Below are 12148 nucleotides of genomic sequence, written 5' to 3'. Positions count from 1 at the left end.
AGCCTGCTGGGCAGCTGCTGCACAGGGAACTTAGGGGAGCAGATGGGGGGCTGCCGGTCCACCCTGATTCCAACCCCCCCCCCAGCTCGCTCCAATGGGCTGCTCTTTCTGCAACCAGTGGACAAAGCAGGCGGCTGCCAAACAACATTATAAGGGAGCATTACACAACTTTAAACGAGCATGTTCTCTAGTTGATCAGCAACATAACAATGAAATAACGTTAACCGGGATGACATTAAGTGAGGAGTTACTGTAACTAACACCTGTGATGTGTGGTTTGTTCTCTCTCTGTATTCATGGCAGAGAAACGAAGCCAAAGATGTGTACCTTTCACTTGCAGCAGAAGGTAGTGAGGTTTGTGGTGTCCCTCAGTTCCTTCGGGAATTCACTGTGCAGTGTTGGATCAGCCTCTAATAAGTTCTTGTCTCTTGCACAGATGAGCTTCACCTTTGTGATAGAAAGTTCCATTATGCCTGAGGAGCAGAATTATTGACCATGGGTCTTCATCCCAGAGTTTTATGTGATTTCTAGGCCATTGGGTTATCAGGAATCTCTGTTGCACGTGTATTGCTTGCTGATTTGATGATGTTAGTTGTGGTTTCACACTTAACCGGGTAGGCTGCATGAATGTCGTCATATTCCAACCTGTTATCAGCAATATGTAAGATAAATAGCCCTCTCTCTCCATTAACATTTACTTGTCCCGTCCACAACACTGCTGGGGACCAAATTCATCCCCGGTATAAGTAGATATACAGTGGAGTCGCATCATAGGCGCATTTAACTTACGCGATTTTAACTATACACACTCGGCAAAAAAAAAAGAGAGAAAAATAACAAATACTGTACCTGTAGTGCGGGCGATTCCGCCCACCATTCCACTCAATGAGCATTTGACTATACGCGATTTTCACCTTACACGCTGACTTCAGAACCTAACGCCCGCGTAATATGCAACTCCCCTGTCCCATTGAGTTAAGTAGAACATTTATCCTTATACCAGGCCTGAATTTAATCTCCACAGAATGCCACACCTGTGCACAGAGGTGGATTAGGGGTTTGTGGGGCCCTGGGCCAGAGCGAGGGAGGGGGAGGAGTGCCAGGAGGGTGGGAGCAGATCGGGGTGCCCACTTTTCTGGGGCCCCCCAATTGGCTGGGGCACCTGGGCATGGGCCCTGTTGGCCCAATGGCTAATCTGCCACTGCCTGTGAACATGGCATTTGTTTTGTCTAACGTATGACAAAACAAAACTCAATACTATTTTTATTTCTTTTAAACTGAAGTGTTCTGACTAGCTTGCACTTATCCTTTTTTCCATCTTTTTTAGTTGCACGGATCCTGACGAGTGCATGATTCTGTATGGTGATGACCAGGTAGATTTGTTTTTGTTTTTGTTTTTAAAACAACAACAACAAAACAGTGTTTGATATAAGTAGGGCCCTTCATTTTCAGTTTTTATTTTTTTTAATTTTTCCAGGGAATTATCAGTGTTTATTACTACAACAACAAAAACAGGTGAATATTGGTGGAAAAAACTATTAATAATTTTTCTGGGTAAATATTGTGGTTTATTTTGGTGGACAGAAGGATGTGGGGAAAAAGTATTCAATAGATTAATGCTTTGATGAATGGAATTCAATCTGGTTTGCTGCAGAACAAAAATAGTATATCTCTACTCCCCAAATAAAACTTTTCATTTGAATAAACAGTTTACTGTTGTAGACTTAGACACATCAGCCTATAAATATTTACATTTAATAATTGGGCCACACCATTTGCAATGCATACACTCAACTTCATCATTTTCTCCTGTTTTTGTTTTTTTAAAACTTTTGAATATTTCCTTGTGTTCTGAAACATATTCTGATACAGATTTTCATTTTCTTCCCATTTTACTGTGTCAGATCTTTAAACCATTATCTGCTAACAGATTGAAATGTATACGTGATGGGCTTGAGATTCATCAGTACGTTCAGATTCGCACGCATTTCTGAGCTTGCACGTGTGCCTGTTTTCTTTATTGTTTTATCTTCTAGATTAATGCATAACCTTATTCAACAGGCAGCTTTGCATATACACACAGATTAATGTATTATAATTACATAATACATGTATCTCATGCAATGTATTGTATTTTCCTAATAAAACAAGTGTGTGTGTATGTATGTATGTGTGTATATATATATACACACACACACATATATATATATATGAATGATACAAAAATAGAGTGAAAATCGAAAAAAAAAGAATAATACTTTTTGTAAAACCCGGGATTTTTTCAGTAAAAATTGGTTTAAACTGAAAACGAAGGGGCTTAGATATAAGCCATGAACTCAGGGGCCATCCCTTAGACCTTTGGGTAATCAAGGGAGCTGTCCTAGCAGTATCTCCTGGCCAGTCTCCTTGATTATTCAATGGATGGTATGTGTCAGGTACACCTTTTATACAGTAGGTTGCAGGACTGCCACTTGTAGGTCAGGCTTCTGTACCAGATATGGACTGGCTACAGAGCTTCCTTCCCAGAGAGAAATTCCAGATGTGTTCACTGTAAGATCCTTTAAAGCACTTCCTGGCTCTAGCTGTGACCAGCTCAGATAAAGTATGTTACACATTGCACCCCCTTGTGGCTGAAGAGTATAATACAGTTTTACATTCTATTGCGGGGTACTGTAATAGAGAGACAAGGTGGGTGAGATATTATCGTTTTATTGGACCAAGTTCTGTTGGTGAGAAAGACAAGATTTAAAGCTTACTCAGAGCTCTTCTTCAGGTCTGTGAAACTAATTCAGGTCTGGTCTATATTACAGACCTATATCGGTATAACTACGTCACTCAGGGGTGTGAAAAATCCGCACCCCTGAGCGACATAGTTATGCCAGCCTGACCCCTCCATGTAAACAGTGCTATGTCGGTGGGAGAGCTTCTCCTGTCAACTTAGCTACCACCTCTCAGGGAGGTGGATTAACTACAGTGATGGGAGAGCTCTCTCCCGTTGGCATATAGTGTCGTCATTAAAGCAGGCAGAGTTTTAAATATAGACTTGCCCTCAGAGTGTCACAGCTAAAGACAATGGATTGTTTAGCATAAGTAGTGAACACATCTTTCAAGGGACCATTCAAGATGAAGTGGCCTGTTAACACCTCTCCAGTCATAGGGAGGAAAGAAAGGGGGAGGGAATAACTTGGGGGTGAGCAGGGCCGGCTCTGGCTTTTTTGCCGCCCCAGGCAAAAAAGCCGCCGGCCGCCACCCGCCCCCTGCGGGGGGCGGGGAGGCGGCCGGAGCCCCGGGGGGAGGGCGGCGAGCCCCAGCGGGGGCTCCGCTCTCCCCCCGGCGGCCGGGGGAAGGGCGGCCGGAGCCCTGGGAGGAGGGCGGCGAGCCCCGGCGGGGGCTCCGCTCTCCCCCCGGCGGCCGGGGGAAGGGCGGCCGGAGCCCTGGGAGGAGGGCAGTGAGCCCCGGCCGGGGCTCCGCTCTCCCCCCAGCGGCCAGAACGCAGGGGGCAGGGCGGCGAGAGGGCGGCGAGCCCTAGGCAGGGTTCGCCGCTCTCCCCCCGGGGGCCGGGGGGAGGGCGCCGGGGGGGAGGGCGGCCAGAGCGCCGGGGGGAGGGCGGCGAGCTCGGCCGTGGCCCTGCTCTCCCCGGGGGCCGGAGCGCCGCACCGCCCCCCTCCAGGTGCCGCCCCAAGCACAAGCTTGGTGGGCTGGTGCCTGGAGCCGGCCCTGGGGGTGAGTTGTTAGTAGATTGTTGTAATAAACCATCAATCCAGCATCTCTATTTGGTCCATGATTTTTAGTGCCTAGCAAAATTATGAATTTAAGCTCCTAGGCTAGTCTTTTGGAAGTGTTGTGCAGGTGTCTTTTGAGGATGAGGATTGATAGGTCAGATATAGAGTGATCACTTTGTGAAAAATGACAGGTTTCAGAGTAGCAGCCGTGTTAGTCTGTATCCGCAAAAAGAACAGGAGTACTTGTGGCACCTTAGAGACTAACAAATTTATTAGAGCATAAGCTTTCATGGGCTACAGCCCACTTCTTCGGATGCATAGAATGGAACATATATTGAGGAGATATATATACACACATACAGAGAGCATGAACAGGTGGGAGTTGTCTTATATGCAAACTAGATACAATCAATTTAGGATTGAATAAGGACTGGGAATGGCTGAGCCATTACAAACATTGAATCTCTCTCCCCTTGTAAGTATTCTCACACTTCTTATCAAACTGTCTGTACTGGGCTATCTTGATTATCACTTCAAAAGTTTTTTTTCACTTACTTAATTGGCCTCTCAGAGTTGGTAAGACAACTCCCACCTGTTCATGCTTTCTGTATGTGTGTATATATATCTCCTCAATATATGTTCCATTCTATGCATCCGAAGAAGTGGGCTGTAGCCCACGAAAGGTTATGCTCTAATAAATTTGTTAGTCTCTAAGGTGCCACAAGTACTCCTGTTCTTTTTGTGAAAAATGTTCACCCACAAGTGATATGGTGTTTTTGTCTTTTATCATTTTCCTGGGAGAGTCCGCTCGAGAGCGTAGTGATTGTTTGGTTTCACTCACATACATAGGCGCCGACTCTGGGCTGGAGCACCCACGGGGAAAAAATGGGGGATGTTGAGCACCCATCGGCAGCCCCCCTATCAGAACCTCCCCCCTCCCCCCAGCGCCTCCTGCCCATTGACGGGCCCCACCAATCAACACCTCCCTCTCCCTCCCCACCTCTCCCGCCTGCTGCAATCAGCTGTTTTGTGGCATGCGGGAGGCTCTGAGGGCGAGGGGAAGGAGCAAGGATGCAGCGTGCTTGGGGAAGGGGGTGGAATGGTGGGAAGAGGCAGGTGGGGATGGAGTGGGAGGGGGCCTGGGGCAGAGCCGGGGGTTGAGCACCCCCCTGCACATTGGAAAGTCGGTGCCTGTGCCCACATAGTTGCTATTGGGGCATTTTGTGCATGGGATGAGGTATACCACATGTTGTGATAGGACCCAGGGATCTTGAAAGTTTGGTGGTCCAATAAAAGATATTACCTCACCCACCTTGTCTATATACAACATTAATTATCCATCTGCTAAATATAGTCCACGAATCCTTATTCTGGTAAATCTCCTCCCACTTACTTCATGGACTGGATAAGAACTACAGGATTTGGCCTATACTTTAAATTTCTATAACAACTTTTTTTTTCCGAATTTTCAGGGATGTGTGAATATCTTGCTTTTGTCTTCTGTGGGGGAACTCCTACGGTAAATACTTTACATTTTAAATGTAATTTTAAAAACTGACAAAAATGCAGTTTCTTCACCTATTTAACTGAACACTACAAATCTTTGTAAGTGTTATCACGGAGGTTAACTGTGCTCATTTTCTTCTGTTACACTGATCTGTACTTTTAACTGACATCCCCAAAGCATTCTGGCTCTTGTGTCTGCAGAGGTATCAAGTTGATATCAACTAGTGCAGCAGGCTTCCAAGTGTCAGAGGATACTAAACTTGGATGCAGAGAAAATGAAGAGAAGTACAGCAGATTCAAAACTATTTAGACACCTACATGATTAAGCCAACAGGTGGCACTTGTTCAGTGTCTGTGGCCAAATCATTTGCCCATCTCCTAGTAGAATCATAGAAATGTAGGGCTGGAAGAGACTTCCACAGGTCATCTAGTCCATCCCCCGGTGCTGTGGCAGGACCAAGTAAACTTAGACCAGCCCTGACAGATGTTTGTCTAACCTGTTCTTAAAAACCTCCAGTCATGCGGATTCCACAACCTCCCTTGGAAGCCTATTGCAGAGCTTAACTACCCTGATAGTTAGAAAGCTTTCCTTAATATCTACCCTAAATCTCCCTTTCTGCAGATTAAGCCCATTACTTCTTGTCCTTCCTTCAGTGGACAACAAAGTTCATTTATTTACCAGGGGACACCTGTAAGGACTCTGACTACTAGTCATTTTTCAAAGGGTTGAAGGGTTGGACTGTGAAACAATTTCCACTTCCACTCAGCTGGCTTGAAATCCTAAGCCTTCGACACCAATGGTCAGAAATCCAAACCCTTATGTTTTGGGCAACGTTTTATGAACTGTTTCCCCAGTGTTGCTCCTAGCCGCTATGACACTTGAAACATTCTCAACAATTGTTGGCATTAAAATCCCAGCATAGGGAGTTAGCAGTTTAACTTCACTTGTAACTTGGCCAGTTGTTTCAATAAGCAAACGTGTTGGGACAGCTGGTAAGGGACGGCTTGTGTTTGCTACATTTAAAAAAGCCCAAGGAAGTATATGTAGAGGGTGTCAGAAATTGCTGGACCAACTTGTTAGTATCCCAAAAGGCAAGATAAATAGCTACAGTCTTTTGAAATAACAACCTCAGGTTGGGAGCTTAATGCCAGAAATAGTCCAGATTTTAGGAGCGGTGCACGACCAAGAAGGGTGAGGAAATATTTGCTTCCATCCTAGTACTTAAGGATGATGGTTGCCATTTCTCTTCTCTTCTTTGTACCTCGATTTTTCAGAACATGGAAGAAACTGCCAAAAGCTGAAAACCTGCCTAGTATTGGCATTGAGAATGCTGTTCTTTCTCCAAATGTGACTTACATTCGTTGGAAAGTGCATGGGGACTGGGTTACACAGGTAAAAGAACCAAAATCCTTCCTGACTCCAAAAGAAATAAAATAGAAAGTTTTCTACAAAAGAAATCGCCATGGGAATAAGTAAATAAGATTTCAGCCACAGCATCTAGTCAGTCTACAGAAAAAACTCTCTTACTTGTCATTTAGAATAGCACTGTCAGCAGTATGATAGGAAGGACAGGGAAATGGCACAAACTGTCAAACTTGATATAAGAAAGAATGAAGGCTTGACAATAGAGAATAAGACATGAAATTCAGATTGAAAATTGTGAAGCCCAAATTCAACAACTGTTTAGTTTTCAATTTGACTTCAGTAGTGCAAGCTTTTAAAGTTAGGCACGTGTATAAGTTCCTTGCTGATTGGGACCTGAATGAGGAGAGATCTGAGTTTGGGATTACTGCACCTCCAGGATCCAAAGTCAGAAGCAAAAGGAGAACGGGCATGGAACTAAAGAAATGCTCTCGATCTTTTATAGCCCTGACTGCAAGGTGTACAAATTTTGAAGTTGTCACTGCCCCTGGACTGAACGTTGCCCATCCTGGACCTTTCAACAGTGTCATTTTGGGGGATAAGAAGGAAGGATTTGGTAGCTCTCTGAAGCTATTCTGAGTTTTGGAACGATAAAGGTAGTCCCAGTGGAGATGGGCTAGTGGCATATTTATACATTGACTCACCAGCTAAATCTGATGAGATAAACAGAGCCCTGCAAATCTGTGGATATCCGCTTTTTATCCATGGACCATCCTTTCGGATTGTGGATTGGATGTGGATACAAATTTTGTATCTCAGCAGGGCACTAGAGATAAACTGTATTTATTATAGCACCATATGTTTTTCTAAAGCTATGCCCTCATATCTAGAAAGACTTTTAGGCCCAAATTTTAGCCCCATTGCACAGACCAATTAACTGGGTCACTATTGCAGCCTCAGCACTGGAGTAACCTCTGCACAGTTTACACCCCTTTCATATCTAGAGTAATGGCTTCCTCTTCCCCCAGCCCCAGTGTGCTCGTCATTGGATCAGTGTGGCTCAGACGTCGGGTTCCCAAATCCTGAACCTATGTGCAGCAGCACCACACTGGGCTGGATGCTGGAGGACTCTCCTTGACCTTGGAGGAAGGGTCAAGACTTGTTCTAAAGTGCAGCTTTATGGGTCATGTTTTACGTTCTTGAAGGCCGATAACCAGTCTGGAGGTTACATGCCAGGGTACATGATGGGCGCTGAGTATTTTTTACTTTTCTAACTGCTGCTGCTGGTTTCTGGAAGCAGTGGGGGCCCCACCAGGCTGACTCTAGCTCAGATGAAGTAGTAGATTGTTTTCCATGTTCTGGTCCATCAGGGAAGATGGAGGGAAGCCTCTGACTTGCACAGAGAGTCCTGAAATGGAATTTAGAATCTGCATGTCACGCTTTTGGATACACAAAGGAGTGATGTATGCACATTCTGTCCCTTTTATGTGAGAAAACAGCAGAAACGTGCTGGAATAAGAGCCACGGTAATGCACCCACTCAACCCACCCTTAGGCAAACAACTTTAAATGTTCTTATTTATTCATCCTGCCTTCAGAAACAAAAACATTCTAAGAACAGAAACAAATGAAATAATCTCAGCTACTATATTCTCTTCTAATCAGTATTGTGTATCATTTATATTAAATAGTAATCTCTTGTTCTGTTCCTTTTAGCTGCACTACTATGATTCCATTAAAGCAGTGATTTCTACCTCCAACCATGAACCTACAGCTTTAGTAATAGGTAACCATTTTACTCCTATTAAGGCCTCTAGGAATTTTTTTCAACTTAATGTTTCTCTGATTTACACACAGTTCCCTCTCCATGTCTGCAATTTTACCTGTGGTATAGTGCTGGTCACATTGCTGTCACCTGGTTGGCTTTATTTCTAGTAGTGTCACTGTATGTAAAATTGTAACTGGTGATGGGAGAATCTCAAAGTGTTTTTCAGTCTTCTGATTTAATTCAGCTAAGCATCCTATCATTAGGAGGCTAGAATGACCTTCCGCAGGTTCATATTGTGTCCTCAGGGCCAGCTGAGTCAGAAGGGAGGTCAATTTTTAAATGCCATATGGGGCTGCACAGGAGACGCACCAATCAGTGCATGTCCCCAATCCCTGACCAGCCCCATCCAGTTTGGGAGCTGAACCAACTGGCCATGGGCCTTCTGGCAGTAGGAGAGTCACAAGCAGATTTCACTGCTATGTACCCACTCCCATGGATTTACAGTACCTCTGACAAGGGCCTGCATCAAGCCCAGTATGTTTGTCCAAATTATCCAGTTCTCTTGTTTCCATCACAATTATGTGGCTATTAGCGGAAACCTTACAAGAACAAGCTTTTCCTGAGACGGCCAACAATTTCATTCCTGTTCCAGGTGGAAACACCATGAGAATAGCTTTTGCATGGTGTTTTATACACACTAATGTAGTGAGTAAAAACCTCTGTTATCTACTGTATAAAAGCCAGTTGCTTGGGACAATTTTACTACCCATCTCCTATTTCTCTGAAATATTTTCTAGTCCTTCTGATATTTTTATCAGTGTTTGTTCAAGAACATTGCTCAGTAGATAATTTGTACCCTCTCTGTGCAGGCTGTCATGCTGTCTAGAGTGGCTCACGACCATGAGTGCCTACCTCAGGGCAGACTGTCAAAAGCAGGGCAGACACCCCAAACTGGTAATTAGATTTCACCAACGCAGTAACAAATATGAACTCCTGGATCACTGAAACTGTCTTACCATGGAGTCACAGACAGTCCCCTTAGACTCTCCAGTCTATCGTACCACCCAGACAAGCTGGACTTAGTGATAAATTATACCAAAAATCACAAAATATTCTGGTTGCTTCCAGTCCCAAGAAACCAGTCTCTTACCCCAGATCAATTGGTACCCTAGATCTTACACCAAGGACAATGCCAGTAGCCAATCCTATAATAAACTATATAAAAGTTTAACTAGGAAAAAGAAATTAGAGTTAATTACAGGTTAAAATAAGCAAACATATGCACACAAATGAGTTACCATCTATGATTCTTAAACATGACAGAGATGTGGTAATATGTCAATTCAAAATGTAGCCTTTTATTTTATTTAAAGTGAATTGAGTGATGCTGTATTATACCACCATGTGTTTGGCTCAGGTTGCTACAGTTTCAAACTCAACAGCATGAAATTGCCTGATGCTTTTCTCAAATTTTGAAGCTCTAGAAACACATGGAGTCCAAGGGTAATGACCACAGACACAGTCACAAGTACAAAGTCTTATCTGTACTACAAGTTTTATTAAAGCAATAAGTAAAGTTACAATTACCCGTGCATATAGAAATCCTACAAAAACCTATGCAATAATTATGGCTGTAGTCATACTCACATCCTCAGAGATATTCTAGGGTCCAAAGGACCTCTCAATAGACTATCATTGCTAGAGGGATAGTTCCTGCTGGAGTTTCCCGTGGGCTCGTCCCTTAGGTCTTCCCACTTTTACCCAACCCTGGGAACCCTCTTCTATATTGTAGTTCTGACCACACCTAACACTTTTTATGCATGAAGGTGTCAACCCTCTTTTCCTTATCTGTACTTCCACACCCCGTGAATATTGGGGTGCTCGATTTTTCACAGGTTATTTGTAGTTCCTCTTATTCTCATTAGCATCTATGCATGACATGTATCCTGTGGTCCAGACAGACATTTAAAGATGTTACAATCAGGTGTCTACTGGCCTTGGACAATGCATTGCAGTCTATTGCAATCAATTTTTCTGTGACATCACCAATGGGCACATCTTTGGCAGTAATCCTGTGACTTTATAGGCATAGGGTTATTCCTAGGTCACTCACTCCTGTCAGGCATTCTTAAACCTATGGCCTAGTGTGGCTAAACTAAAGTCTTACAGGCCTCAGCTTGTAGGCATTGTGTTCCATCCATGCTTTACTTATACACCAACTACACACTTATCACTCCTAAATACTTATCAATCCTACAATTTAAATCTATTTAGCATACATTAATTGTATATGAAATAGAATATAAATTGACCATAACATCACACAATACAAGGATAAATGGATGATAAAATTAACTAATTAGCTACAAAAGTGTCTTTCAGGGCAGACCACAGGTAACTCCTGGGGATCTCTGCCTCACTTTACAGTCTCTGACCATGTGAAAGTTCAAATAGCAAAGAGAGGACAAATTTTCTTGTGCCCTGTTTTATCTTTTGCATTTGGCTTTCCAGTCCATGAGAAAAGCTCCCTTGCACATAGCATTTCCAAGGTGTGATAGGGCCATTCACCAATCCCTTGTATTTTCATGTTTCTTAATGGCTCATTTAATCTTGATTCCTGTGCCTGGGCTCACAAGTTCAGAGCAAACATTTTTAAAGTTATAAAGCAAAATGTACATAATTCCTTATTGTATAGTATGGAATTACAGTATGGAATTACAGGCATTACAAGTGAGATTAATGCATGCAGCAATTTACAAGCATTTCATAGAGTCTAAACACTAAATACATTCTTATAAGACAAATACCTATTTTGAACAAAACTAATATACAGGTGATCTGGTTTGGTTTCCAGCTATGAGTTTGTCAGTTCTTAGTTAACACTTCCGGCCTTGGCCAAAGCTGGCACTTGGTTTACCACTGTCATGCTGGTTGTGAAGAATAATCTTATTTTACGCAAGTTATACAGGAGAGTCTTGTTATGATGCAAAGTCCACAAACATTCATAGATTTTTTTTTTTTTTGAGGCCAGAAGGAACCATTAGATTATCTAGTCTAGGGGTTTCAAAACTTGGTTCACAGCTTGTTCAGGGTAAGCCCCTGGTGGCCTGTGAGATGCTTTGTTTACCTGAGCGTCCGCAGGTACGGCCGATTGCAGCTCCCAGTGGCTGCTGTTCGCCATTCCTGGCTAATGGGAGCTGCGGGAAGCAGCGCAGGCTGGGCCTTATGATGAAATCAAATGAAAGTCCTTACGTCTATTTCAGTTTCTTAAATAAGTGTCTCATTTGCTCTAGTCACATGAGTAAAACATACTAAAACTACTCCCTTAAGCAAGCTTATAAAACCCCTACCTAGTCTACTTAGCCCATCTAGATTTCAATTATTCCATTCTTTGCCTGTTGAGATTCCTTCCACACTTACTCCTAAGAGACTCGGAGGACAGGTTGACAAATATTAGAATTGGTTAGTGCATTCAGTGCACAGTCAACCTGTGGAACTCTTTGCCAGAGGATGTTGTGAAGGCCAAGACTATAACAGAGTTCAAAAAAGAACTAGATAAATTCATGGAGGATAGGTCCATCAATGGCTATTAGCCAGGATGGGCAGGGATGGTGTCCCTAGCCTCTCTTTGCCAGAAGTTGGGAATGAGCGACAGGGGATGGATCACTTGATGATTACCTGTTCTGTTCATTCCCTCTGGGGCACCTGGCATTGGCCACTATTGGAAGACAGAATACGGGGCTAGATGGACCTTTGGTCTGACCCAGTATGGCCGTTCTCATGTTATTTC

General features: G+C 43.5%; 3 protein-coding genes across 6 annotated transcripts in view; 1 reads left to right on the top strand and 2 right to left on the bottom strand.

Moving 5' to 3' along the window:
* Window positions 1–12142, top strand: part of LOC122172093 (uncharacterized) — a 32236-nt gene extending 20094 nt beyond the window's left edge. Inside the window, exons 9-13 of the mRNA XM_008167582.4 lie at window positions 1328–1373; window positions 5195–5241; window positions 6504–6621; window positions 8307–8376; window positions 9228–12142. Of these exons, the coding sequence (XP_008165804.2) occupies window positions 1328–1373; window positions 5195–5241; window positions 6504–6621; window positions 8307–8376; window positions 9228–9244 (298 nt within the window). The 3' untranslated portion in view covers window positions 9245–12142. The remainder of the gene's footprint in view (window positions 1–1327; window positions 1374–5194; window positions 5242–6503; window positions 6622–8306; window positions 8377–9227) is intronic.
* LOC135977564 (beta-1,3-glucosyltransferase-like) overlaps window positions 1–12148 on the bottom strand; it is a 175383-nt gene that overhangs the window by 147155 nt on the left and 16080 nt on the right. The window lies entirely within an intron of this gene.
* LOC135977566 (WD repeat-containing protein 64-like) overlaps window positions 9772–12148 on the bottom strand; it is a 5168-nt gene continuing 2791 nt past the window's right edge. The window contains exon 5 of the mRNA XM_065578831.1: window positions 9772–9905. Coding sequence (XP_065434903.1) covers window positions 9772–9905 — 134 coding nt within the window. The remainder of the gene's footprint in view (window positions 9906–12148) is intronic.

The sequence above is a fragment of the Chrysemys picta genome, unplaced genomic scaffold (assembly GCF_011386835.1).
Source record: "Chrysemys picta bellii isolate R12L10 unplaced genomic scaffold, ASM1138683v2 scaf4, whole genome shotgun sequence".
Taxonomy (NCBI): Eukaryota; Metazoa; Chordata; order Testudines; family Emydidae; genus Chrysemys; species Chrysemys picta.
The sequence above is the reverse complement of the archived record's forward strand: the minus strand, read 5'-3'. Positions and strand labels throughout refer to the sequence as shown.